Here is a 24,452-nt window from a genome sequence, read left to right on the forward strand (position 1 = left end):
TGGGATTAGAGATGTGAGCCACTGCACCTGGCATGTTTTATTAGCCCTACTTCTATCCATTTAAGTTTCATTCTGACTAGGCATTTGTTAAATTAAAAGGTGAATTGTGAAGTTAAAGATTACAATGATAGAAATTTAAAAAGGTTTTAGTTTTCTGTATGATAGAAGTCATAACTGAAAATATAAGAATGCAAAAAAGGTGCTCTAACTGAATTCTGGTAAATAATTCCTTGAAAGAAAAGAAAAACTAAACAAATTTAAAGGAAAGGCCAACCAGGATTGAAAGAAAACATTTATTCAATCAAAATCAATACTTTCTTTTTAATATCTACAAGCCAACACGGAACTCATTTTATTCAAGAATGAACACAATGTACAAAAAACGTATGCTTATATTATAAAAATATGTCAATTTTATCTTCTGGGTGCTCAGCAGAAGTCATTTTAAACAAAATCAAGGCAAACTTGTTCTCTATAATGAGTCTGCTATAATTTAACAATGAAGTGAAAGCTAATGTACTCAAAGTATTTTTAAAGGCCCACTGATGATAATGCTGCACTGGAAATGCTTAACTCAACATTCCCACTCTATGCTTACTGGCACCACTTCATGCCTACATTATGGGAAGTACCTCTTTTATAGAATGCAGATCACTGCTAACAGAATCCATGTGATTAAATCTTCGGTTTCCTTTAACAGTTGTTAGCATATATTTCAGCAAAGATTAACAGTATAATGAATTTTGAGTAGTAAAATCCTATTTAATTAGCTTCAATTTAAAAATGAGATATGCTGCTATGGGGAACAGATGACTTTTCGAGGTTTACAACCCCATTTATGAACATGGGAAAGCTGCCTTCCTAAAAAAAGATTTATGTCCAAGGTTAATACCGTATCTTTTTTGGTAATTTTTCTTATTTCTTGATTTTATTGGCACCTCCCAGGCACTTTGGCATGTGCTCCTGTATGAAGTGTAGTTACTGTGCCTGCAGAGTTAGTGGCAGCTACAGAGTAGTTACAGGCTGACGAGTCCGCTTTTGGCTTACCACGGAGATCCGTTCCAACACACGCTGGTCGTTGGAGCAACAGGAAAAATGATGACTTGGAAAAAGAATAAAATCATGAATCGGGGAAAAGGATCATGACTTCCAGTACTGTTGTTCCAGCAGTTACATGACAAGTAGAAAAACTGTACTAATTTAAAGAGTCAAAACAGAAGTAGACTAAATAGCATCAGTGCTAATAATGCCAAGAAAATCTAATCTCTTTTTTAAAGAGCTTTCACACAACAATGTCCCTGGCCAAGAAACTGACCCTGTCTGGCTAAGCAGAATGACAGTGGTACTCAGGCAAATTCCACAATGTGACATCCACACAGTGAATCAGTGACAATAAATGAATTCAACTTTAGAAGATGATAGTTATTAAATAAACTGCAAAATGTCTACTTTGAAGATGCAAATGTTTTTCCTTGGCAGATTCTGTGCTTGGGATTGACACAAAGGCTCAAAATTGCAAAATATAAAGATCAAGTAATCTGGTGCCCCGCTGTACTGGGTAAATGTACTGGCTGAAATTAAATTTAAAAAACTGGGGGAGTAATGCTCTCATGTTTTACCTACATAAACCTAATGTTTATTCAGTTTCCTGTTCTGCGAGAATCTGGGACTAAGAGGAGTGAAGGCAGAAGATAAAGTGATCCCTGTTTCTTTATTCAAAGTTACCTAAACTAAGTTTTTAATTACGCCTCATTTGTTACATGTAATGTTAATCCTACCAAATGTAGTTAGATAGGCTTGAATTAGAAATAGGATTTAAACATTTCAATGAGAACACAAACCACTGACTCTGGCTTAACACCACATTCTAGAAAAGAAGAAACCTTTACAGAAGTATTTGAAATATACAAAATTTGTGCAAGGACAAAACATTTTAGGACCTGAGCAAAGGCTTCATACAGGTTGTTTTCACTGGCAATAATTCAGCCAGGTCAGTATGTTGCTCTTGGCAACTGATGTGGCCCCTAAAATATGTAGAACACAGGCCAGTGACTCTGGAGGTCTGCAGTTAGTTAGTTAGTTAGTAGTACAGGCCAGAAGTTCAACAAACTGCTACTGGAAACCATAATGTTAAAAACAAGTAAAAATTATTAAAGAATGAGTGCACAAAGAAACAAACAGCTAGTAAGATGAAGCTGCTCAGGATCAGCCTGGATGAGAGTATGACCACAACACTCAGATGTACCACACCTCCTCGCTCTCAAAATAAATACATTGAACATTTACAACAGAATGAATGCCTTATGAATGCAAGCTTTTATTGCAATTCTAATCAAAAAGACCAAAGGTCATACTTCTAAATAAGCTACAAGTAATCTTTTCCATGAAAATGATGTGACTTGGTGCCACAGCTAACTTTCTCTAATAGCAGCATCATCAGCCCATGGCAGCAAAGAAATGTTAATTTCTGGCATCCCATGGGCTCTTATCGAAGCAACTTCATAAAGCATGCGGATATCTATTCTGCTAAAGTTTCAAACAAATAAAAATGATCATTGTGCTTGTGGTTCTCATACCTTTCAAAATATACATAAATGATGGCAAATTAACAAATAATAGCAGGTTCTTGCTTTCCGATAAAATCATAAGGCAGAGGGTTGACAGTGAAAAGAAAAATGTTTAAAATGAAAAAAAACTGCAAAATGGTGTTAGCATTCACAAAAAAGATCATGCGAAGATCAGATCCATACTGATTAAACATTGAAAATTCAGCGACAATCCAAAGAACTCTGTCCATGAGTCCAAAGGCATGCATGCCAGCTGAAGGAAATGCAGGATTCATCTGACAGTATCTTCTTCAGAGCAGAACAGTAACACCTCACTGGAATAATCACGACAGGGTGAACAAGGTGCCATCACACTTCTTTTTTGTAATTCAAAATAAAAGAAACGCAATCACAGGACAAAAAAAATTACAGAATATTGGACAGAGAAAATACAGAAATTCACAATGACCCTATAAAGCAAAAAAAAAAAACTTCAAATTATTTCTACACTTTCAGGGTTTATCCTTTTTCAAAGTAATCTTTTTAATTTTAAAAGTTTATAATGAAATATTTAAAAACGAAGTGTTAACTATAAAATTACTCCTCATGAGATTACCTATAGTATCAATACTTTTTTGAGACAGGGTCTTGCTCTGTCACCCAGACTGGAGTCCAGTGGCGCAATCTCAGCTAACTGCAACCTCTGCCTCCTGGGTTCAAGCAATTCTCATGCCTCAGCCTCTTGAGTAGCTGGGATTACAGGCATGTGCCACCACACCCAGCTAATTTTTCTATTTTTAGTGGAGATGTTGGCCAGGCTGGTCTCAAATCCCTGGCCTCAGGTGGTCTACCCACCTTGGCCTCCCAAAGTGCTGGAATTATAGGTGTGAGCCACCACGCCGAGCCTCAATATTCAAAATAATAATTTCACTCTTGTTTCAAGGACACATAAGAAGCATCTTGTCATCAGAATCTTCCCAACCAGACGTTTTAAAGTATTTAAAGTTATTAATAAGGAAAAGAGCCTAAAACTTACATTCAAAGTGCAGGACCTAGACTTAGCTGAGTAATTTTGCCTTTCCCAGTAAGTTCACAAAAAATAAATATAATACGGGATAATATATATATATATATATATATAAAAATTTTTTAAAACTCCAAGACCTAACTAAGGCTGCCTGTGATGTCAGCTATTATTGGCCATGTCTGGCCTACAGGTCCAGACCCCAGCTCCAAGTACTCACTGGAGAAAGGACCAGGGCTATCCCGCCTTCGTATCCACGAGCTGCATCTGCATCTGCACATTGGCAGGCATTCCACCTCCATAGCCTCCCTTGGACTGCATTTGGTTCTGAATGGAGCTAACCTAAAACAAGACAAAAACACAACAAAATAAAATGGAAGTCAGGAACTAGGTCCAGTGCAACTAAGTAATTCTTTTCCCAGAATTTTATCTGGGCTGCTTTTTTCAGAAGGATACTTTTATAGACTTAAACATTTTCTGGTTATAAGGACAAACAGGGAGACTAGCAATTGAAACAATTTTTGCAAAAATCCCTATTTTATCTGTTTACAAATTACTAAAAGTGAGTTTTGTAATTTACAAGGTATTTGGTAACATTTGAAAAACAGTCAAAAATATATAGATCAACTCTACTTTTTTTTTTTGTTTTGAGATAGAGTCTTGCTCTGTTGCCCAGGCTGGAGTGCAGTGGCACAATCTCAGCTCACTGCAACCTCTGCCTCTCAGCAATTCTCCTGCCTCAGCCTCCCTAGTAGCTGGGATTACAGGCGCATGCCAACACACCCGGCTAATTTTTGTATTTTTAGGTTTCACCATGTTGGCCAGGCTGGTCTCAAACTCCTGATCTCAAGTGATCCAACTGCCTCAGTCTCCCAAAGTATTGGGATTACAAGCATCGGCCACCACACCTGGCCGATCAATTCCACTTTGTTTCACAACCTCAAGTATCTTAATTTACAGATACCTCACATAGATAAATCACCTCAATTACTTAGTAAAGAATCAAAACCAAGAAAATAAGCATGAATAATATTGGTCCAACCACAGATAAATCTTAAAAGTCTGTGTCATAAAATGTGCCATCTTAATATAGTCTGATAAAGTAAAAAAGAATCAAAGAATCCAAAGAGGAAAGTAGTCCCAGTTTATTTATTAATATCGTAACTGGGTAAACTATCCTCTCTGAATATCAGCCTTCTTATTTGTAAAAGGGTTAAGATGGTAATCTTTCCTGTCCACATTAAATAGCTGTTTCCTGAGAGATTGCAAGATATATAAAAGCCAGGATATTTTCTTTTTACTGAAACAAAGGCACATAAAGCCATTTGCAAACTGTGAAGTACTTTTAGCATATCATTATTATTCCAATCTTAGTTCATATAAATTAGAAGCAGGCTGGAAACAGAGCTGGAAAGTCAGGCTGGATTGCTAGAAGAAGGAACACAAGCAATATGATTTTAGAGGTGATGGCCTAACAGTGGAGAAAGAACACTTGGCAGCGTGGTTGAGTATTTCATGGAATCAGCTCAAAGGGCCCTTCACACTTCCACAATTTGGAGAGGTGCAGCGAACTAGGGGTATCATCTATTTATCAGTCATCTGCTTATCAAATACTTACTGAGCACCTACTGTAATATAAGGCATGATGGGTGAGGTGCTTTCCACTAGTGATTCTGAGTCAATACTGTATTAAAAGAAAGTAAGACTTGTTGGCCGGACACGGTGGCTCACACTTGTAATCTCAGCACTTTGGGAGGCCCAGGCGGGCGGACCACCTGAGGTTGGGAGTTCGAGACCATGGAGGAACCCCGTCTCCACTAAAAATACAAAATTAGGCAGGTGGCACTGCTTGAACCCAGGAGGTGGAGGTTGCAGTGAGCCAAGACTGCACCATTGCACTCCAGCCCGAGCAACAAGAGTGGAACTCAACTCAAAAAAAAAAAAAAAAAAGACTTGTCTAACTCATTTTTGGAGTAAGGAAGGTTTCAATATAATACAAAATAATGGCAAAATAGAAAATGCATAGCTTATTTAGATCAAAAGAGTCTATATGAGAAAATGTGGTTGGCTCTTAAATGGGAATGTTTTTACTCACCTGGAAATTTACTTACATGGAACATCTTATTTGTATGACACCACACTATAAGGTGTTACTGTAATAGTCGCATTAATCAAATGACTAGGAAAGAGTGTAAGAAGAAATCTATAGGCTTTTTTTTTTTTTTTTTTTAACATAAACTTGCTCAGTTAAAGCAGTGTGAACAGGCCAGGGCCTGCCATATGATACTAGTTCAAATTCATCATCTGCCCCTTTAAGGTAACATTATGTGGCACAAATTTGATACTAAATAGTTTTCCACTTAACATGGTATATTAGCTTTTATAGATATTTTAGGCCTGTCTTTAAAAACATCCTTATGACCAGATGCAATGGCTCACAGCTGTCATCTCAACACTTTGGGAATTCAAAGTAGGCAGATAACTTGAGCCCAGGAGTTTGAGGCCAGCCTGGGCAACATAGTGAAACTCCATCTCTACAATTAAAATATAAAAACTAGCTGGGCGTGGTGGTACAGGCCTGTAGTCCCAGCTACTGGAGAAGGCTAAGGCAGGAAGATTAACTGAGCCTGGGAGGTCAAGGCTGCAGTGAGCACTCCAGCGTGGGCAACAGAATGAGACCCTGTCTTAAAAAAAAAAAAAAAACAAAAAAAAAAAAAAAAAAAAAAAAAAAAAAAAAAAAAAAAAACACAAAAAAAAAAACAAATAAAAAAAATCTTTGTTTTTATACTGTGCATTCAATAATGCCATGCAGATTCTAAGAAAGAAAAAAAGTATTTTTTTTCCTCCAAAAGTCAGTTCTTCAATTTAAAGAATTTGGTTTAAGTAACCCTTATTAAGTAACTTTAATAAGTAATCTTTCAGTGTTGAGACTGAATGTATTATTGTGACTGTGAATATACAATATTTTAACACAACAGGGTTACATTACTGAAAGGGTAACAGAAATCTTTTCTGGCAAGAAGGTAGTAGAATAGGAAAGTCTTTTAAGTAAGTAAAGGTAGAACAACAATGTATTTAGAGAAAAAAAGAATTATAAGTCATTTAACCATTCAATAATACCGTTTAGGCAAGCCTGTTTCTTATGCAGCAAGCCATGTTACTAACACTAGCTGCTCAGTTCTCAGGATAGACAAACTTAACAGACAGTATTTCTTTGACTAAACAGCATGTCTATATGTGGTTTTGTCTTATTTACACTATTATTGCATAGGATAGGAGAACATAATTTTTCTCACAGAGTCAGGCCCATCAAATCAGGACTATCAATGATACTCTCAAAAAGTTACTTGGCAGGTGTGGTGGGTCATGCCTGTAATCCCAGCACTTTGGGAGGCCAAGGTGGGCAGATCACCTGAGGTCAGGAGTTTAAGCTCTGCTCTAATAAAAATACAAAAAATTATCCAGGAGTCGTGGTGCATGCCTGTAGTCCCAGCTTACTCAGGAGCTTGAGACAGGAGAATTGCTTGAACCCAGGAGGCATAGGTTGCAGTGAGCCAAGATTGAGCCACTGCACTCCAGCCTGGGTGACAGAGTGAGGCTCCATCTCAAAAAAAAAAAAAGTTACTAATCGAACAACACCATTCCTAACAGCAAGAACTCCATGCTCTGTAACGGTGGGATGGATGCTGACTATCGCTTTAGAGATAGCAAACTCGAATATGAATGGACTATAAAACACATTTGGGAAACACACTTAGCTCTAAAGAGCTGAAATACTTCATAAAAAGTCCACCTCAGTAGCAGAGAAGGCTGCCTGGACACAGCAAAGTAGAAACTCTACAGCAGCTGAAGTCTCATCTTGATCCTGCATCTAAGGTTGAGAGGCAGATGTGCAAGCCCTGCAAAGTACAGCTCTGCCCCAATGATGACAAGCAAAAAAGTTGGTATGCCAAGATGGGTTTTCCATTCAGCGAGGAATCTTAAATGAAATTCAGAAATGTACATAAGATTTTAAAGGTTAACAAATGCCATGAACTAAAATTTAATTCTTCCTATACAGTTGGATTTTATTATTATTTTTGAGATGGGGTCTCACTCTTCACCCAGGCTGGAGTTCAGAGGCATGATCTTGGCCCACTGCAACCTCTCCCACCCAGGCTCAAGCAATCCTTCCACCTCAGCCTCCCAAACAGCTGGGAGCACAGGTGCACATTACCATACCCGGCTAATTTTTTATATTTCTGGTAGAGACAGGGTTTCACTATGTTGCCCAGGCTGGTCTTGAGCTCCCTAGCTCAGGCAATCCACCTGCCTTGGCCTCCCAAAGTACTGGGATTACAGCCATGAGCCACTGTGCTTGGCTTTATAGTTGGATTTTTAAAAAATCTAAGGTGGCAGAGACAACATTTGTTAATGAGAAAGAAATTAAAATTCATATATAATAAATTTGAAACCACCTATTCTCTTTATATAGATTATAGTAACCATATTAATAAAAGTAACAGGGCCCCATTTAGTCTTTTCACTCTATGTTGATAAAGGAAACAAAGCTACTGATTATTTTGACAGGAACATGATACCTCTTGCATTTCCACAAAGCAGTCAAGTGACACAAAGTACTTTTCCTACAGATTTAAAACAAACAATCTGTTTCCTTTCCAGGAAGGTTTAGATGTCATTCCTTTGCTTACCTAGTAACTAAAGCGACAAACATCTTTGCTGTATCCAGGATACCCATCTACCTATTTTTAAAGTCCTTTTTAAGTCTTTTGTTAATGCTGTCTAGTAAGCTGGTATACAGTGGATCATAATTTTGTGTTTATAAAACCCTGTTGACTTTCTGGTTCTCAGCACTTTAGGGATCATTTAGGTACTTGTTTACTTTAGGCACAGGAAAAGTCTGTTGATACTCAGTGGCTTGCTTTAAGGCAAATGTGAGGAACAACTCTGATAAGAGCCTATATTTGGTGCTGCTTCTATTATACTGCATTCTGGTTTTCTCTCCAATAAAAATTAACAACTAAAAGATCAGATGAATAGATCTAAAGCCTATTCTGAAACTCACTGAAACCTCTATTAAAAGACAGCAAATAGATCTTCTTATTTCTGGTTCTTCATACCCTACTGCTTTGCCCTAAAAGGATATGTGAAAATACAAATCCTATGCTTAGTGCATAAGAACGTAGAGTAAATAAATCACAAACATTCTAATATTATCAACGAATAGTTAACAGGGGTCACAAACACCCCAGCCGCAAACTGGAAGTTGCCTGTTAGGAACCAGGCTGTACAACAGGAAGTGAGCAGCTGCAAGTTAGCAATACCGCCTGAGCTCTGCCTCCGGTCACATCAGTGATGGCATGAAATTGTCACAGGAGCACGAGCCCTATTGCGAACTGCACAAGTGAGGATCTAGGTTGCACTTATAATTTTTAATAAAATTATAAGACCGCTGGTTTTGTAAAATAAAATACTGGCCTGTGGTAAACATTGAGTTACTTTTTTAAAAAATTTATTTTTAACATTACTAGTAATAACAGAACAATGTCTATTGACATAAAATCAATAATTTATAGATAAATTTACTCAAAAAATAAAAATAAAAAATTAGCCAGGTATAGTAATGTGCACCTGTGCTCCCAGCTGTTTGGGAGGCTGAGGTGGAAGGATTGCTTGAGACTGGGAGGGAGAGGTTGCAGTGAGCCAAGATCACACCTCTGAACTCCAGCGTGGGTGAAGAGTGAGACCCCGTCTCAAAAATAATAATAATAATAATAATAATAAAATCCAACTGTATAGGAAGAATTAAATTTTAGTTCATGGCATTTGTTAACCTTTAAAACCTTATGTACATTTCTGAATTACCTTTAAGATTCCTCCCTGAATGAAAAATCTATCATTGGCATACCAACTTTTTTGCTTGTCATCATTGGGGTAGAACTTTAGGACTGTACTTTGCAGGGCTTGCACATCTGCCTCTCATTAGACCTTAAGAGAGTCTAATGCTTGATGAAGTGAGGTGGAACAGTTCCATCCTGAAACCATTTCCCCCTTGGGAAAACTATCTTCCATTAAACCGGTCCCTGATGCCAAAAAGGTTGGAGACCACTGGTTTATAAAATAAAGCAATAAAAATGTGTGCAAAAGGCAACTAACTGAACTTAAAAGAACAAAAGATTAATTATTATTAAAAAGGCTGATCTCCAAGTCCCTTTGGTGGGAGCAAGAGAATCAATAGGATATTAACCTCCATTCTGAACTCAAATACTTTCAAGTTTCAGGACAAAGGCAGCTATGAAGAGTTGAGTACAAGAAACAGAAACAAATGCATAACCTAGAAGACATTAATTTTTCATCATTAGTTTGCTTCTCTCTTCTATGCTCACATTATGTATTTACATTTACTGTATACAAATTCATTGAGCATAATGCTATTAAAAATGTTTGTGCCTATCATACAGGTTTCATATGACTATGCCCCAATGCCCTACCTGCATGTCCCACCAACATACTTACTGAATTCATTTCACTGAACAGGTCTCCTGATCCAACATGAGCCGTGTGCACAAAGTTTGTGGGCTCTCCAATCATACTTCTGTCAATCCGTCGTCGCCTTTTCTAAAAGATGGGCAACAATGTGTTGAGAAAGTGATCTTATTAACAACTTACTCTGATGGATTTTTTGTTTTGTTTTGTTTTTGAGACGGAGTTTCGCTCTTGTTACCCAGGCTGGACTGCAATGGCCCGATCTCGGCTCACCGCAACCTCTGCCTCCTGGGTTCAAGCAATTCTCCTGCCTCAGCCTCCCGAGTACCTGGAACTACAGGCGCGTGCCACCAAGCCCAGCTAATTTTTGTATTTTTAGTAGAGACGGGGTTTCACCATGTTGACCAGGATGGTCTCGATCTCTTGACTTCATAATCCACCCGCCTCGGCCTCCCAAAATGCTGGGATTACAGGCTTGAGCCACCGCTCCCGGCCTCTGATGGATTTTTATACTATGATTGTTTAATAATAAATTTGCCAAGAACACAAAAATGCCTAGCTCTTAAGACTATCACAATTACTTCTTATGATGAAATCCCCAAGAGTAACATATGCACTAAAGTGATTAGTAAAGCAAAATAATAAGTTATTATTTAAAGCTTAATAGATTATTTGGTTTAGCTTTGGTCATCCACATATTTGTATAATAACTGCTTAAGTTTTATTCTTTTTAGAAAGCAAGACAAATGTAAAATTACCATCAGTCACTATTATTGTTGGCAAAGAACAAAGTACGGTTTGAATACAATGTCTGATTTTAAACATTACGTTCTTGCATCATTAACAGATATATTACATTTTGATGGTTATTACTTAGATTATACCCAATTACCTTTCTATGCTAAAATGAATCTGTCATTCAGCTGGTGGGGGTGGGAGGGTGACAGTTTTGGTCCTAGTCCATTCACTCTTCTCTGGTCTGTTCTGGCTGGGAACTAAACCTGTTGACTTAACTAGGCTGAGGCTGGGTCTTACTGACTCTTCCATATATACACTTCATAAACTTTTTTTTTTTTTTTTTTTTTTTTGGATTCTCGCTATGTTACCCAGGCTGGTCTTTACCTAGGCTCAAGCAATCCTCAAAGTTCAGCTCCCAGGCAGCTGGGATTACAGGCATGCACCACTGCGCCTGGCTGACTCTTCCTAATTTTTGACAACCACTTCTCATAGGGTGCTGGGCCCCATTTTCCAGTAACTTTAGCCACCAGCCACCAGCTGGTGTACCTGTTCTGATCAATATGCTCATCTACCTCTTAGAGATAGTTCCTTACCCTACTGCTGTGTTTCACTGATTATCTAAGATTTTTCCAGACATGAAGATTATCTTAGATCTGTCCTGAGTTTTCCATGACCCTTTAGATATGATAATCTTATTGGGAAAGACCACTGGCCAAGCTGGGTAAGTATCCTACTATGACCTCTGCTTACCCTAGTTAACTTCCTTCCATGGTATACTTCTCCTGAAATTGCAGCTTCCTCAAAACCAAGCCAAGTTATAAACTTGTTGGATTAGCTGCCTTTGAACATAATACTTTTATGTCTTTATCTATTGAAATGCTGGCATGATCCTGATAAACCCCAAAATTTTATCAAGACAGTCCCATATGACAGTTCCTCAGGGTTAGAACATGATTTTCTACAAAACCGCAAAAGCAGAGAGTCCATGCATATATTGTAGAAGTCCATATACATTGTTTTACTCTCCTCTCGTTTATATTGTCATAGATTAGAAACCAAAAAATAAAAAAATAAATTAAAACGCTTGACGCTTTTCCTTTGAAATATTGATGTTCTTCATCTTTAGAATTCAGCAATGACATTAGCCCAACTCCAAGTTTGTTGGGTTTTCTTTCTACTAATTCTACATGGCACACAGTTGTCTAAACACAGGTTTTCTGTATCTTAGAAAAGTTTTATCCTGTTAGTTCTTGATAATTGCTCCATTTGTTCATTTTGCTATTTCTGGAGTTACTGCCATGTGGACATTTGAACGTGTGTGTCTATAACCTTCCAAGTGTCTTACATTTTCATTCTTTATCTTCATAATTTCACTGCATTGGAAAATAACTGCACTTGATCCTTTTCAGAGGTCCATGCTAGATAGTAAATATTATAAGCTTGCAGGCCAATAAAGTCTCCATGGTAGCTTTGACTCAACTCTGCTATTGTAGTATGAAAGCAGCTACAGATCACATGAAATTAAATGAGTGCAGCTGTGTTCTGGTAAAAATTTATTTACAAAAACAGGTGACAGGCTAGATGTGGCCTGCAAGTGGTAGTCTGCTGACCCCAGCTCTACATTTTTTCAGCAGTAGCCACATAATTTCATTTTTCCATTATGGTTATTTTTCAGAGGCTCTTTGTTTTGACATGTCATTGCAATACTTTTTAATCTCTGAAAAAGCTGTATTATAGTTTTTCACTCTTTTCTCTAAAAACACTTAACTATACAATTATAAGTCTGTAACAGTAGAGAACAAAGTATTCTCATTATTTGAACACATTTAGTTTTACTTCCAGCCCTTTTTTGAAAGGTGGTAAGAAATTGTCTGTCTTTTGGGGCCCTGTTCCATACGATCATATAAAACTTTCAGGTTAAAATGGTATCATAAAGTCAAAAGAGGCTTTTGTCTATTTTTTTTTTCTATTTCTTAGCATAGTGCACTGGTTTCCTGCTATCTTTTCCTTGCATATTGCTGCCTCTGATGACTTTACAGGTGCCTCATACAAAGACTCCCTGCCCCTAATGGCAGACATGACACCTACAACCATCCTTTCATCTGGAGTGCTGCATCCCAGCAATGCACTGGTCTTTTCCGCTGTTCCCCATCTTTTTCACAGACTCAGTTTGTCTATGTCCAACCACCCCATTCAACATACTTCTCTTCATACTATTTTTGTTTGGAATGATAAAGCATAATTCTATAAATTACCCTTAAGAAACAATGCTAGTTTATCTTTTTTAGGAGTAAGTAGGGAAAAAAGATGCTAACAGTTTTGTGCCTTTTTCTCTTAATATTACCTTTCCACTAAATTTTCCTTATTAGGAAGCTGTTTGTCCTGGCATATCCAAATGTAATCTTTACCCTCAGAGGATATAAATTTCTCAGTATGTGGGCAGGAAAATTATTGGGATTTCTTCCCCAGTGAGCTCCTTGACTGACAGGTAGAGAGGGAAGCTTCTAGGTTCTTGTCACAGTTCCACAAGACAGTGGCATCTGCAGGACAACAGACGCTTTCTAAGGCCTTATGCAGTCAACAAGTAAAGATAACTGCTTCTGATACGCAGAGAGAACCACTTGGCTCAGCCAGAGGGCCCTCTCAAGCAGAGGGGGTGGTGGCATATACCAGAGAATCAGACCTACTTCCAGACCACTAGGAGCCGTCTTGATCATTCCTTGTCCTGTGAACAGGCAGAAGCAACTCCTAACAGTTCTCATTCTGCATCATTTCCTCTGGAAGGGGGTGTTTAGAGCTTACCAAAAGGCTCCACTTGGTCTATACCCCCATATTAAGTGATTTATTCTGTTCAGTTACTGCAGGACTGTATTGGGGGAGAACAGAAACCATGGTGTGCTCAGGCCACCACCCATCTCACCCAAAAAGAATGAATAGACATGCTTGTGAAAGAGGTGTATTAACACACTCACACATAATAATTCAGCAAGCATGATTACTGTGGGAGAATATTCAAAAGCTGATAACAAAACTAGTTCCCAAGAAGCTACCCTCACACTGAAAAGCAAAGGATGGGGAAGACTTCAGCTTACTTCTATCATACTGTGTTGTTAGGTAACTTACATATATAAATGTGAAAACAGTGAATATTTTTCAACTTGAACTACACCGAGCTGGGAGTCAGACCTTAGTATTGAAAGGTTTCTTCATGGCATCTAATCTGTTTGTGAGATATGAAAGAAGCTTCCAGTTCTTCCCTCCCTAAGGCTGAAGGAACTCAGCTGTCCAGAAACTGAAAGGAGCAACTGTGTTGTGCAAGCATAGTAAAGGTAAAGATCTAAGATAAAAATGGTAACATAAGCAAGAACCAGATCACATAGCGTTTGTGAAGGACTGAAGTGTGTGATCCTCCCAAGAACAATGGGAAGTAACCGAAAGGCTTTTCAAGCAGAGGAATAACATAATCAAATAGCTTTAGAAGACTATTCCACGATAGCTACAGGTAGAAAACAGGTTAGAAGAGGTCAAAAGAAGTTATTAGAGTAATGTTGGTGAAAAGGGATTATGTGCATTCAACTAATAACACAGGTGGAAAGAAATGGATAGATTTGAGAAGTGGTCAGTAGATAAAATCAACAGCATTTGGTTGCAGGCTGGATCTGGTAACTGAGCAAGAGGGAGGAGTTAAGAAATATGCACAGACCAGATTTCAGTAGAGTGTGTGCAATTCACTGGGTTCTAAAAAGAATCCCAATTGGAGATAAGAGACAGAGAATGGCCAGCTTAACAAAGCCAAGTTAATGAGATTTCCTAGACAAACTAGATTTCTGTGATTGGGTAGAGAAGAAGCCATCAGAGGAGGCCAGAAAGAAACAGCCTGAAAGTCAATAGGAAAATCAGGAATGTGTGTACAAGTGTCAAGAGGGGGCAGGCAACAGAGCTGAAAGGTGATGAAAGGTCAATTGAAGCAGAAATATGTGCACTGGACTCAGCAATATCAAGTCGATGGGCACCTTAGTGAGTGCCATGTCAGTGGAGTAATGGGACGAGACACACTGGAGGGGATTAAGGTAGGTCTAAGAAGTAGAAAATAGAGAAAGAGAATAGACTACTTGGAAGAAAAGTCTGGCCTTCTGGACAGGAAGAAGACAGGTGAGTAACTCAAAGGAGAAAAGGAAATGAGGAGAGACTGAATTTTCCCCTGTAAGATGGCAGAGAATTCATTATGCTCGATTTCTAATGAGAAAGATCCAGTAAAAGAGGTAAAGAAAAAGAAAAAAGAAAAAGTGAACACAAAGAATGTAGACTGTTAACATTACAAGGTTCCTGAGAAGGCAGAAAAGGTGGATCCAGACACAGGTGGAGATGTTCTTTACACTCTTTCCTGTAACACTCTATCAAAAACCTGGATTTAAATATAATTAAATATTCTAAAATATAAAAATACAGTATTTTCGGGCACAATGTGGACATTTAAGGAATGGCACACTTGTTTGGTGTGCTGTATTAATAGTCATGGGTGGCTGGGCATGGTGGCTCATGCCTGTAATCCCAGCACTTTAGGAGGCCGAGGTGGGTGGATCATTTGAGGTCAGGAGTTCAAGACCAGCCTGGCAAAACCCTGTCTCCACTAAAAATACAAAAATTAGGCAGGCCAAAAAAATGATACAATAGACTTTGGGGACTTGGGGTTCCGGAAGAGTGGGGCAGGGGCGAGGGATAAAAGACCTCAAATATGGTGCAGTGTAATACTGCTCTGGTGACGAGTGCACCAGAATCATGCAAATCGCCACTAAAGAACTTAGTCATGTAACTAAATACCACCTGTATCTTAGTAACTATGGAAAAATTAATATTAAAAAAATATTAGGCAGGCATGGTTGCAGGCGCCTGCAATCCCAGCTACTCGAGAGGCTGAGGCAGGAGAACTGCTTGAACCCCAGGGGCGAAGGGGAAGGCTGCAGTCAGCTGAGATCATGTCACTGCACTCCAGCTTGGGTGACAGAGTAAGACTCCGTTTCAAAAGAAGAAGAAGAAAAAAAGAATAGTCATGGGCAAAAAAGGGGAATTCCAGAGTTGGACCTCCACAAAGAAAAACAGGAAATGGTGCACTCTGCTCTGATACATATTAACTGTTGTCCGTAGCAGAGTCACTGTGTTTCCTGGAAACAAATTCTTTATCGGGAACTTTGTTAAGACCATCAACCATCTGAATACTTATCATCCTTAAAATATTAACTTTTATTCTGCATAAGGCAAAGCACCAGAGACCCAAATAAACTGTCATGTTAGCGTGGAGGGGGCATTAGGCAAAATGTCTCTTCCCATGACTTTTTACATAATTATATCATAATTATTAAAGATAATGAACTAATATAATTTGGAATATATGCAAGGAGGAGAGAAACAGGTTAATTTGAAAGGATTTGCTACTGTGTTAACCTTGTTTGCATCCTTATCTAAACAACTATGTATATAACCATATTCTACCTCACATTTTGGACATGTGGATCAACTCTAGCTCGTAGAAAATGGTAATAACTTAATCACTCAAAAGTTAAAACTTCCCCAAAGACTATTCTCTGGGCAGCATGGTGTGCAAACACATCACTGAGAAGCAAATGAAGGCCAGGTCTCATCAAGGCCTACAGTAAGAGTACAAGATAGTACAGCCTGAGGTAGTTCTAGAAATAGACAGAGTGAATAAAGAAAATGAAGATACCTGCCATCTGGTACTGTGAAAAAAGCTGGAAATTTCAGGGTATAACATAGCAATTACACAAATGTGGCCAAAGTAAATGAAAGGTTGAAAGCTACGCTACTGACTCAACTTCATGACCTAGAGAAAGTCAGCTGAGTTGTGTAACTGAATCCCTACATCCAGGAATTGTATCTAATAAGCCCACTATTTCCAAATTATGTCGAGGCATCCCAGCAAAACCCAGGGGTGCCAGAGGATATTTTCAATTTAAGGGAAACACAGTGATGCTCAATGTGTGTTTGACACTGTACGAACTACTAGCTTCAGATAATTTGTAACCTCAATATGAGAACATACATTCTTTACAACAGCGTATCTTTGTGAAGCTAAGTTTTCAGTGGTTGCTGTAAAAAAAAAAACTCAAGCACTATGCAAAAGTCAACATGGAACCAGAAAAGAAGGTGGTGTTCAGTCTGATTCCACAGTTTGAGAAATTGTATAATCCTTACAGGCACAAACACACCATAAGTATGTAACTGGTTATTTAAGAGTTAAAAAAATTTGTCCTTTCAATTTATATCTATGTTTTTCAAGGCAAATAAGTTGTTGGGACATAAATCTTTACTAAGTTGTTTGTACCAAATTAGTTAATAAACATATCTGGTCCAGGCACCGTGGCTCACACCTGTAATCCCAGCACTTTGGGAGGCTGAAGGGCAGATCATCTGAGGTCAGTAGTTCAAGACCAGCTTGGCCAATATGGCAAAACCCCGTCTCTACCAAAAATACAAAAATTAGCAGGGTGTCAGGGCACGCACCTGTAATCCCAGCTACTCAGGAGGCTGAGGCAGGAGAATTACTGGAACCCAGGAGGCGGAGGTTGCAGTGAGCTGAGATTGCATCACTGCACTCCAACCTGGGCGACGAGCGAAACTCAGTTTCAAAAAAAATAAAAATAAACAAACAAGTCTATACGGTATTTCTCTTGGCCTAGAGGCACCATGAACAAATTACAGAATTGTTAGGGAACGTTTGGAAACCTCTGAAATAAGCTACATTAGTTTTTTGAAATTTTAACAGTATAATTAGGAACCAGGCATTTCTAAAACAAGCGGTTATTTTTTTCTATGATGCCAGTGACAGTGGTTCCCCGGGTGTATGAGCTGCTTCCAAGTTAATCAATCTAGTTCACAGTACAGGAAAAAAGGCTAACAAAAGTTGTAATAATATAAAAAATGGATTTGACATTTTTTGGTAAAAATCATCTTCCTAGTGGAATTCATTGACACAAAAAACAAAAATACCTTTTATGGTAGTAATGTCAACAAACTATATGAAATGCCCTTGCTCCAAGTCTGTCCCTACTTGGCAACGGTCTTCTCATTCTTTGAAACCCAGCTCAAACATAACATTCTGAGTTAAGGATGTTGGATATTTCCTGTTCTGAACATTCAGAGCTCACGGGTCATATTTCAATTATAGTACTTAAAACATCGTATTGTAACTTACTTGCTTACTGTTTGATTTTCCTACACTACTAAGAGTTCTTCTGTAACAGTAGCTGTGCCTGACACATAGTAGACAATAAATGACTGTTGAATGAATAAAAGGCTTTTTTAAAGAAACAATGTCAGCTCAGTCCTCTAAAAATTGTTTATCTTATCTAATATTATCGCCAAGTATCTCTCAAGAACCTATTATATTTGGAAGGTGTAAACAATGTAATGCCAATTCTAATAGAGTTTACATTTCTGCATAAAAAATACTTATTTGCTGAATTAATTTTCTCTGTTTCATAGAAATGCTGTGTGCTCCAGAGAGGTTTTAACTGTTGTCACTGTTTTAGTTTTTGTATTGGATAGAACCTCTAAAGCAGTGGGTCTCAGGCTGTAGTGTACATCAGAATCCTGAGAAGGTTTGTTCAACACACGTTTCTCAGCTCTAGTCACAGAATAATTTCAGACTGGGCAAGTTTGGGGTGGGGCTTGAATTTGCATATCTAACAAGATTTCAAGTGATACTGATGGCTTAATGGTTTAGAAACACTGGCTCTAAAGATTAACAGCTGAATGACTATTATTAAAAAGTCCAGCTGGGCGGGGTGGCTCATGCCTGTAATCCTTGCACTTTGGGAGGCTGAGGTAGGTGGATTGCCTGAATTCAGGAGTTCGACACCAGCTTGGGCAATATGGCAAAACACCATCTCTACAAAAACACAAAAAATTAGCTGGGTGTGGTGGCACACCCCTGTAGTCCCAGCTACTCTTGAGGCTGAGTGAGGCACAAGGATTGTTTGAACCCGGGAGGCAGAGGTTGCAGTGAGTCAAGATCATACCACTCCAGCCTGGGGAACAGGGCAAAACTCTGTCTTAAAAAAAAAAAATTACATATATACAATTTTTCCATATACATATATATATATATATATATATATAATTTTCATATATATATATAGAGAGAGAGAGAGAGTCAAATAATAATAGATGGTGGTGAGGCTGCAGGGAAAAGGGAACACTTATACACTGCTGGGGGCAATGTAAATTAGTTCAGCCACTGTGGAAAGCAATATGGCAATTTCTCAAAGAAGTGAAAACAGAAGTATCATTTAACCCAGCACCTCCTTATGAGTATATACCCAAAGGAACATAAATCATTCTACTATAAAGACCCATCTACACGTATGTTCATTGTAGCACTATTCACAATCACAAAGTCATGGCATCAACCTAAATGCTCATCAATGGTAGACTGGATAAAGAAAACATGATACATGTATACCACGGAATACCACACAGCCATAAAAAAGAACTAGATCATGTCCTTTTTAGCAACCTGGATGGAGGTGGAGGCCATAAGCCTAAGAAGACTAACAGAGGAACATAATACCACATGTTCTCACTTATAAGTGGGCGCTAAACATTGAGTACACAGGGATACAAAGAGGGGAACAACAGATACCAAGACCGATGTGAGGGTAGAGGATAGGAGGAGGGAGAGGATCAGAAAAACTACCTAGTGGGGCCAGGCACAGTGGCTCACGCCTGTAATCCCAGCATTTTGGAGGCTGAGGCAGGTGGATCACAAGGTCAGGAGTTCAAGACTAGCCTGGCCAAGATGGTGAAACACCATCTCTACTAAAAGTACAAAAATTCTCACACCTGTAATCACAGCACTTTGGGAGGCTGAGGCAGGTAGATTACAAGGTAAGGAGTTCAAGACCAGCCTGGCCAAGATGGTGAAACTCTGTCTCTACTAAAAATACAAAAATTAGTCCAGCATAGTGGCACGTGCCTGTAGTCCCAGCTACCACTGGATTAAAGAAGAAAACACAAACGATTACAACCAGTAATGATTCCATTTAAAGTTAAAACAGGCAAACTAAATTATATAGTTTAGGGATACATATATACATGGTAAAATCATAAAACACAACAAGGAAGTGATTACCATAAAAATCAGGACAGCAGTTCCTCCAGGTGCTGGAACAGGGATGTGTGTAATTGGAAAGGACACAAGGAAGCTTCTGGCAATATCCTATTTCTTAATGAATAATATGTGCTTCATAATATCTGTTTCATAATTATACTGTACATTTATATGTAAAATAAATCCTTTCAAATTATTAATTTTTGGTATTAAAATGGTATTGTGGTTACATTGTGAGTCCTTATCTTTTAGGGATACTGAAATATTTATGGACAAAATGATATAATATCTCAGATTTGGCTTTAAAATAATAGAGGAAAGGATAAAGTGGATGGAATAAGGTGAAGATCCAACAAGAATTAAAGTTCTTCAAGTTGGGAGATGGGTACACGGGGTTCATTATACTATTGTCTACTTCTGAATATGTTTAAAAGCTTAAGTTTAAAAAAGCCTTTATGGAAATAGTTTAAAAATGAAGACACACCAGTTTCACAAATGGGAATTATATAGAGATTCAATACAGGTCTAACTGAAATCCCAACAGGCCTTATGAAAAACCTGACCAACTAATTTTAAAATTGATATGTCATAGTCAAGAACTAAGATTGGCAAAACACTACAAAAGATGAAAAAAGACAAAGGGATGTGACCTCCCAGATATCAAAACAATATTAATGCAAATAGAAGACACTGTGTATCATCCTGTATTGGCATCAGGATGAACAAATGGTGAAACAGAATCTAGAGTCTGGCTCATGCATATACAGAAGCCTGACAATGTACAGTGCATACCAGTGGGGAAGGGAAAGACTTCTTATTAAGTCGTTGTGGGACAGAGGGTTCCCCATATGGAAAATAAATACACTTAAATCCTTTCTTCAAAAATCTATTCGAGGCTTCTATGTAAAAGGCAAAATTATTCCACTTTTACAGGGAAATTTGGGTGAATTATCCTTATGACTGAGAGGTAAGAAAACATTCTTAAGCACAAAAATATAAGAAAGCTACTTTGCTAAGTCACACATAACCAATAAAGAATCTGTATTGAGAACATAAAAGGGAAGTCTATGAATAAATAAGAAATTTTTTAAATGTACAAAAGACACAAACAGGTATGTCTTTCACACAAAAGGAAACCATACTGCGCCACAAACACATGAAGTGCTTTGCTTAACCTCTCTAGCAATCAGAAAAGAACGATACCATGAAATCCCACCTTACCCACCAGACTGACAAAAATTAAAATGTGAGAAAACATCAAGCATTAATGAAGATGTTGTGAAAGTGAAACTGTACCACATGAATGTGGGAGCAATTATCCCTTTACAAAATAATTTGGCACTATCTTGTGAAACTGATCATGCTCACACCCCACAACTCAGTATTTCCACTTTTAGATATATATGCTACAGAAACAAGTATACTCAAAAGTCATGTATATAGTGAGATATGTACAAGAATTTACAGCATAGTTTGTAACAGAAAAAAAAAACTTAAAACTAGAAACTACTCAAATGTCCAACAATAGGCCATTTATATTGGGTAGGAGTTTAAATCTGTTTATTGTTGTATATCATTACATGTTATATAGATACATAATCTGTTTTTTGAGACAGGGTCTCACTCTGTTGCCCAGGCCAGAGTGCAGTGGTGCAATCCTGGCTCACTCGGCTTCAACCTCCCATGCTTAAGCAATCCTACTTCAGCCTCCCAAGTAGCTGGGACTACAGGCACACACTACCACACACAGCTAGTTTTAAAAATTTTTTGTAGAGATGGGGTTTTACTATGTTGCCCAGGCTGGTCTCTAACTCCTAGGCTCAAGCAATCCTCCCACCTCAGCCTCCCAAAGTGCTGGGATTACAGGTGCAAGGCACTGCACCTGGCCTGTTTTCTGTTTTTTGTATCAAATATATTATAGTTTGAAAAAAGATTTAATTTTTGTTTTAAAGACTATTATTGATTACTTTTGCTGGTATCACATTTTAAGTAACTAAAAATTGCAACAACCACATGGTTTACTAAGAAATAGCTTGCTTCCTCTTGAAGTATGTAGTTAAAAACAAAAACAAAACAAAACACCTCCAATCCGAACGGAAAAGCATTAAAGCAAAATTCTTTTTCTAACATTTACAAACTTATAAAAGTATTATACTTTCAAAACATAAATAGCTTTCTACTGCCTTCTTACCACTTTTCCCCATCTTGAACTCACTGAATGCTACAGACACTAGCTTACCAACAGTTCCTAATTGGTTAAGGGCACAGACAACAGTATTGGAACACCAGAACCTGTTTGTTTCACAGTTTTGAAAACAGCCTTGCTAGTTTGTTTTCGAGTACATATAGACAAATTCAAACTATCTCCACAGTTAAATTAAAGGAGCTGAAGAAGTACAATATACAGTGAATACCATCTACTACATTCCAAAGTGACTATATCTACAAGAAAATAGGGTAGTCAGTCCTAACGCAGGGGAGGTAGTTCCAGTATATTAGTCTTTAGAATTTCTAGGTTTAGTAGCACAGTTAAAACGTTTGAATCAGTCTTCTATGATGTTTTTCTAAAAAGTAGGGTTATTTTTCATTTCTCAACTGATAAAGCTAATTTTCTTCTTTTATTAAGTAAATTCATTTAGTTAAGTGTTTTGAGATGACTACAGTTTTATAATGTGATTCTGTGTGAAATTAAATTAGGAACATGCACATTTGTGTTTTCAGAAAAAGGAAAAAAGATGGCACTTTTACTATACTCATACCTAATTTAGGGTGTAAAATGTGGTTCCTGAAAATGGAAGTTCTCTACAAATCTGTGCCATCTGAAGTTATTATAGCATAGTAGCTATGGAGATCCATCATATTTGGGCAATCACTCTTCTGTTGTACATAAATCCCCTCATGGAGTGCCCTCAGCTAGAGTTTCCTCTAGTCACCTTTCACGGAATTGTTGGTTCATTCTCTGAGGCTGCAGTAATGATTCTGATGTTTTCTAAAATGTCTAAGGTCTTATAGCAATCCCTAGCTGTCTGATTTATCTCCACGCGGTTTCCTCAGCCACTTCCCTTGAAGAAACCTTGAACTGTCTAAACACCAAGCACAGTGCACTTCCTTTCTTTCATTGTGGCAAGTCCAGCACCATCACTTGCACACATCCTCATGCCCCAACTCCAACTATTATAGGTTAAAACTATGCATCCAAACAACAAACGGCAGAAAGAAAAGCCACTGGAGGGCATAAGCAACCTTATGGCAGAACAGATTCCATACTCAGCTCCAGAGAGCTGAATAGACTGAGAGTGCATGAAGGAGTGAGGTTGCTCACTGGCCTACAGTGTGCAGTATGGTTTGTCAGTGCTCTCAGTCTGAGCATACAGTAAGTCAAACCACTAGAAAAAGTATGTGTTCTTCCACATACTTTGGTTTGCTGCTCTAAACCATTAGATGATTTCCTGTTTCACAAGAATAAAAACCAAAATCTTTTCATGACCTGGAGGGCCAAACATGAACTGGCCTTTGGTAACCTCTTTCACCTCATTCCCACCATGGCCCCATGCCTCAAAGCCACTCTGCCTTGTCTGATGTTCTGCTCACACACCCAACCTTGCATTTACTAGTCCTTCTGAGTAAAATGCTGGGCCCTAGGTGTCTGTGTAGCTTACTCCCTTAAACTTGTACCTATATAGCACTTAATCTGAGAGGCCTTCCCTGAACACACTATATAGATTAATATCCCCAATTCTCCCACATCATTTGCTTTTTTCTTGCTTTTTCCACAGAGCACCTGGTATCATATACACCTATTTGTACAGTATATATGTCCTCCACTAGAGAGCCATGATGGTAGAGATAACATCAGTTGCACTCACTGTTATCTCACTACTACCTAGATCATTGTAGAAATACCTGAGTGTTATTGTTACAAATGTACAGTAACTGCATACATGTCCAAAATAACACATTCGAAGGCCGAGCGTGGTGGCTCATGCCTTTAATTCCCAGCACTCTGGGAGGCTGAAGTGGGTGGATCACTTGAAGTCAGGAGTTCAAGATCAGCCTGGCCAAAAATGTGAAACACTGTCTCAACTAAAATACAAAAATTAACTGGGTGTGGTGGTGCATGCCTGTAATCCCAGCTACTTGGGAGGCTGAGGCAGGAGAATTGCTTCAACCTAGGAGGCAGAGGTTGCAATGAAATGAGATAGAACCACTGCACTCCACCTCATGAGACAGAGTAAGATTCCCTCTCAAAAAAACAAAAAACAAAAAACAAAAACAAAAGGCCGGACTCAGTGGCTCATGCTGGTAATCCCAGCCCTTTGGGAGGCCAAGGCAGGCAGGATCAACTGAGGTCAGGAGTTTGACACTAGCCTGGCTAACATGGCAAAACCTAGTCTCTACTAAAAATACAAAAATAAGCTGGGCATGGTGGTGGCTGCCTATAATTCCAGCTACTTGGGAGGCTGAGGCAGGAGAACCGCTTGAACCCAGGAGGTGGAGGTTGCAGTGAGCTGAGATCATACCATTGTACTCC

At 38.4% G+C, this 24,452-nt stretch overlaps 1 protein-coding gene across 5 annotated transcripts in view; it reads right to left on the bottom strand.

The window, feature by feature from the left end:
• Positions 1-274: 274 nt before the first annotated feature.
• Positions 275-24,452, bottom strand: part of CDC42SE2 (CDC42 small effector 2) — a 93,393-nt gene continuing 69,215 nt past the window's right edge. For 2 of the 5 annotated variants that reach the window (XM_017532139.1, XM_017532142.2), the window contains 3 exons: positions 10,087-10,188; positions 3,791-3,912; positions 275-2,923 (listed from right to left, as the gene is read on the bottom strand). In XM_017532139.1, the coding sequence (XP_017387628.1) occupies positions 3,808-3,912; positions 10,087-10,188 (207 nt within the window). In that variant the 3' untranslated portion in view covers positions 275-2,923; positions 3,791-3,807. Of the gene's footprint in view, positions 3,017-3,790; positions 3,913-10,086; positions 10,189-24,452 lie in introns of all 5 variants that reach the window. The other 3 variants (XM_017532138.1, XM_017532141.2, XM_037739937.1) reach the window with 2 other exon arrangements.

The sequence above is a fragment of the Cebus imitator genome, unplaced genomic scaffold (genome assembly GCF_001604975.1).
Source record: "Cebus imitator isolate Cc_AM_T3 unplaced genomic scaffold, Cebus_imitator-1.0 Scaffold76, whole genome shotgun sequence".
Taxonomy (NCBI): Eukaryota; Metazoa; Chordata; class Mammalia; order Primates; family Cebidae; genus Cebus; species Cebus imitator.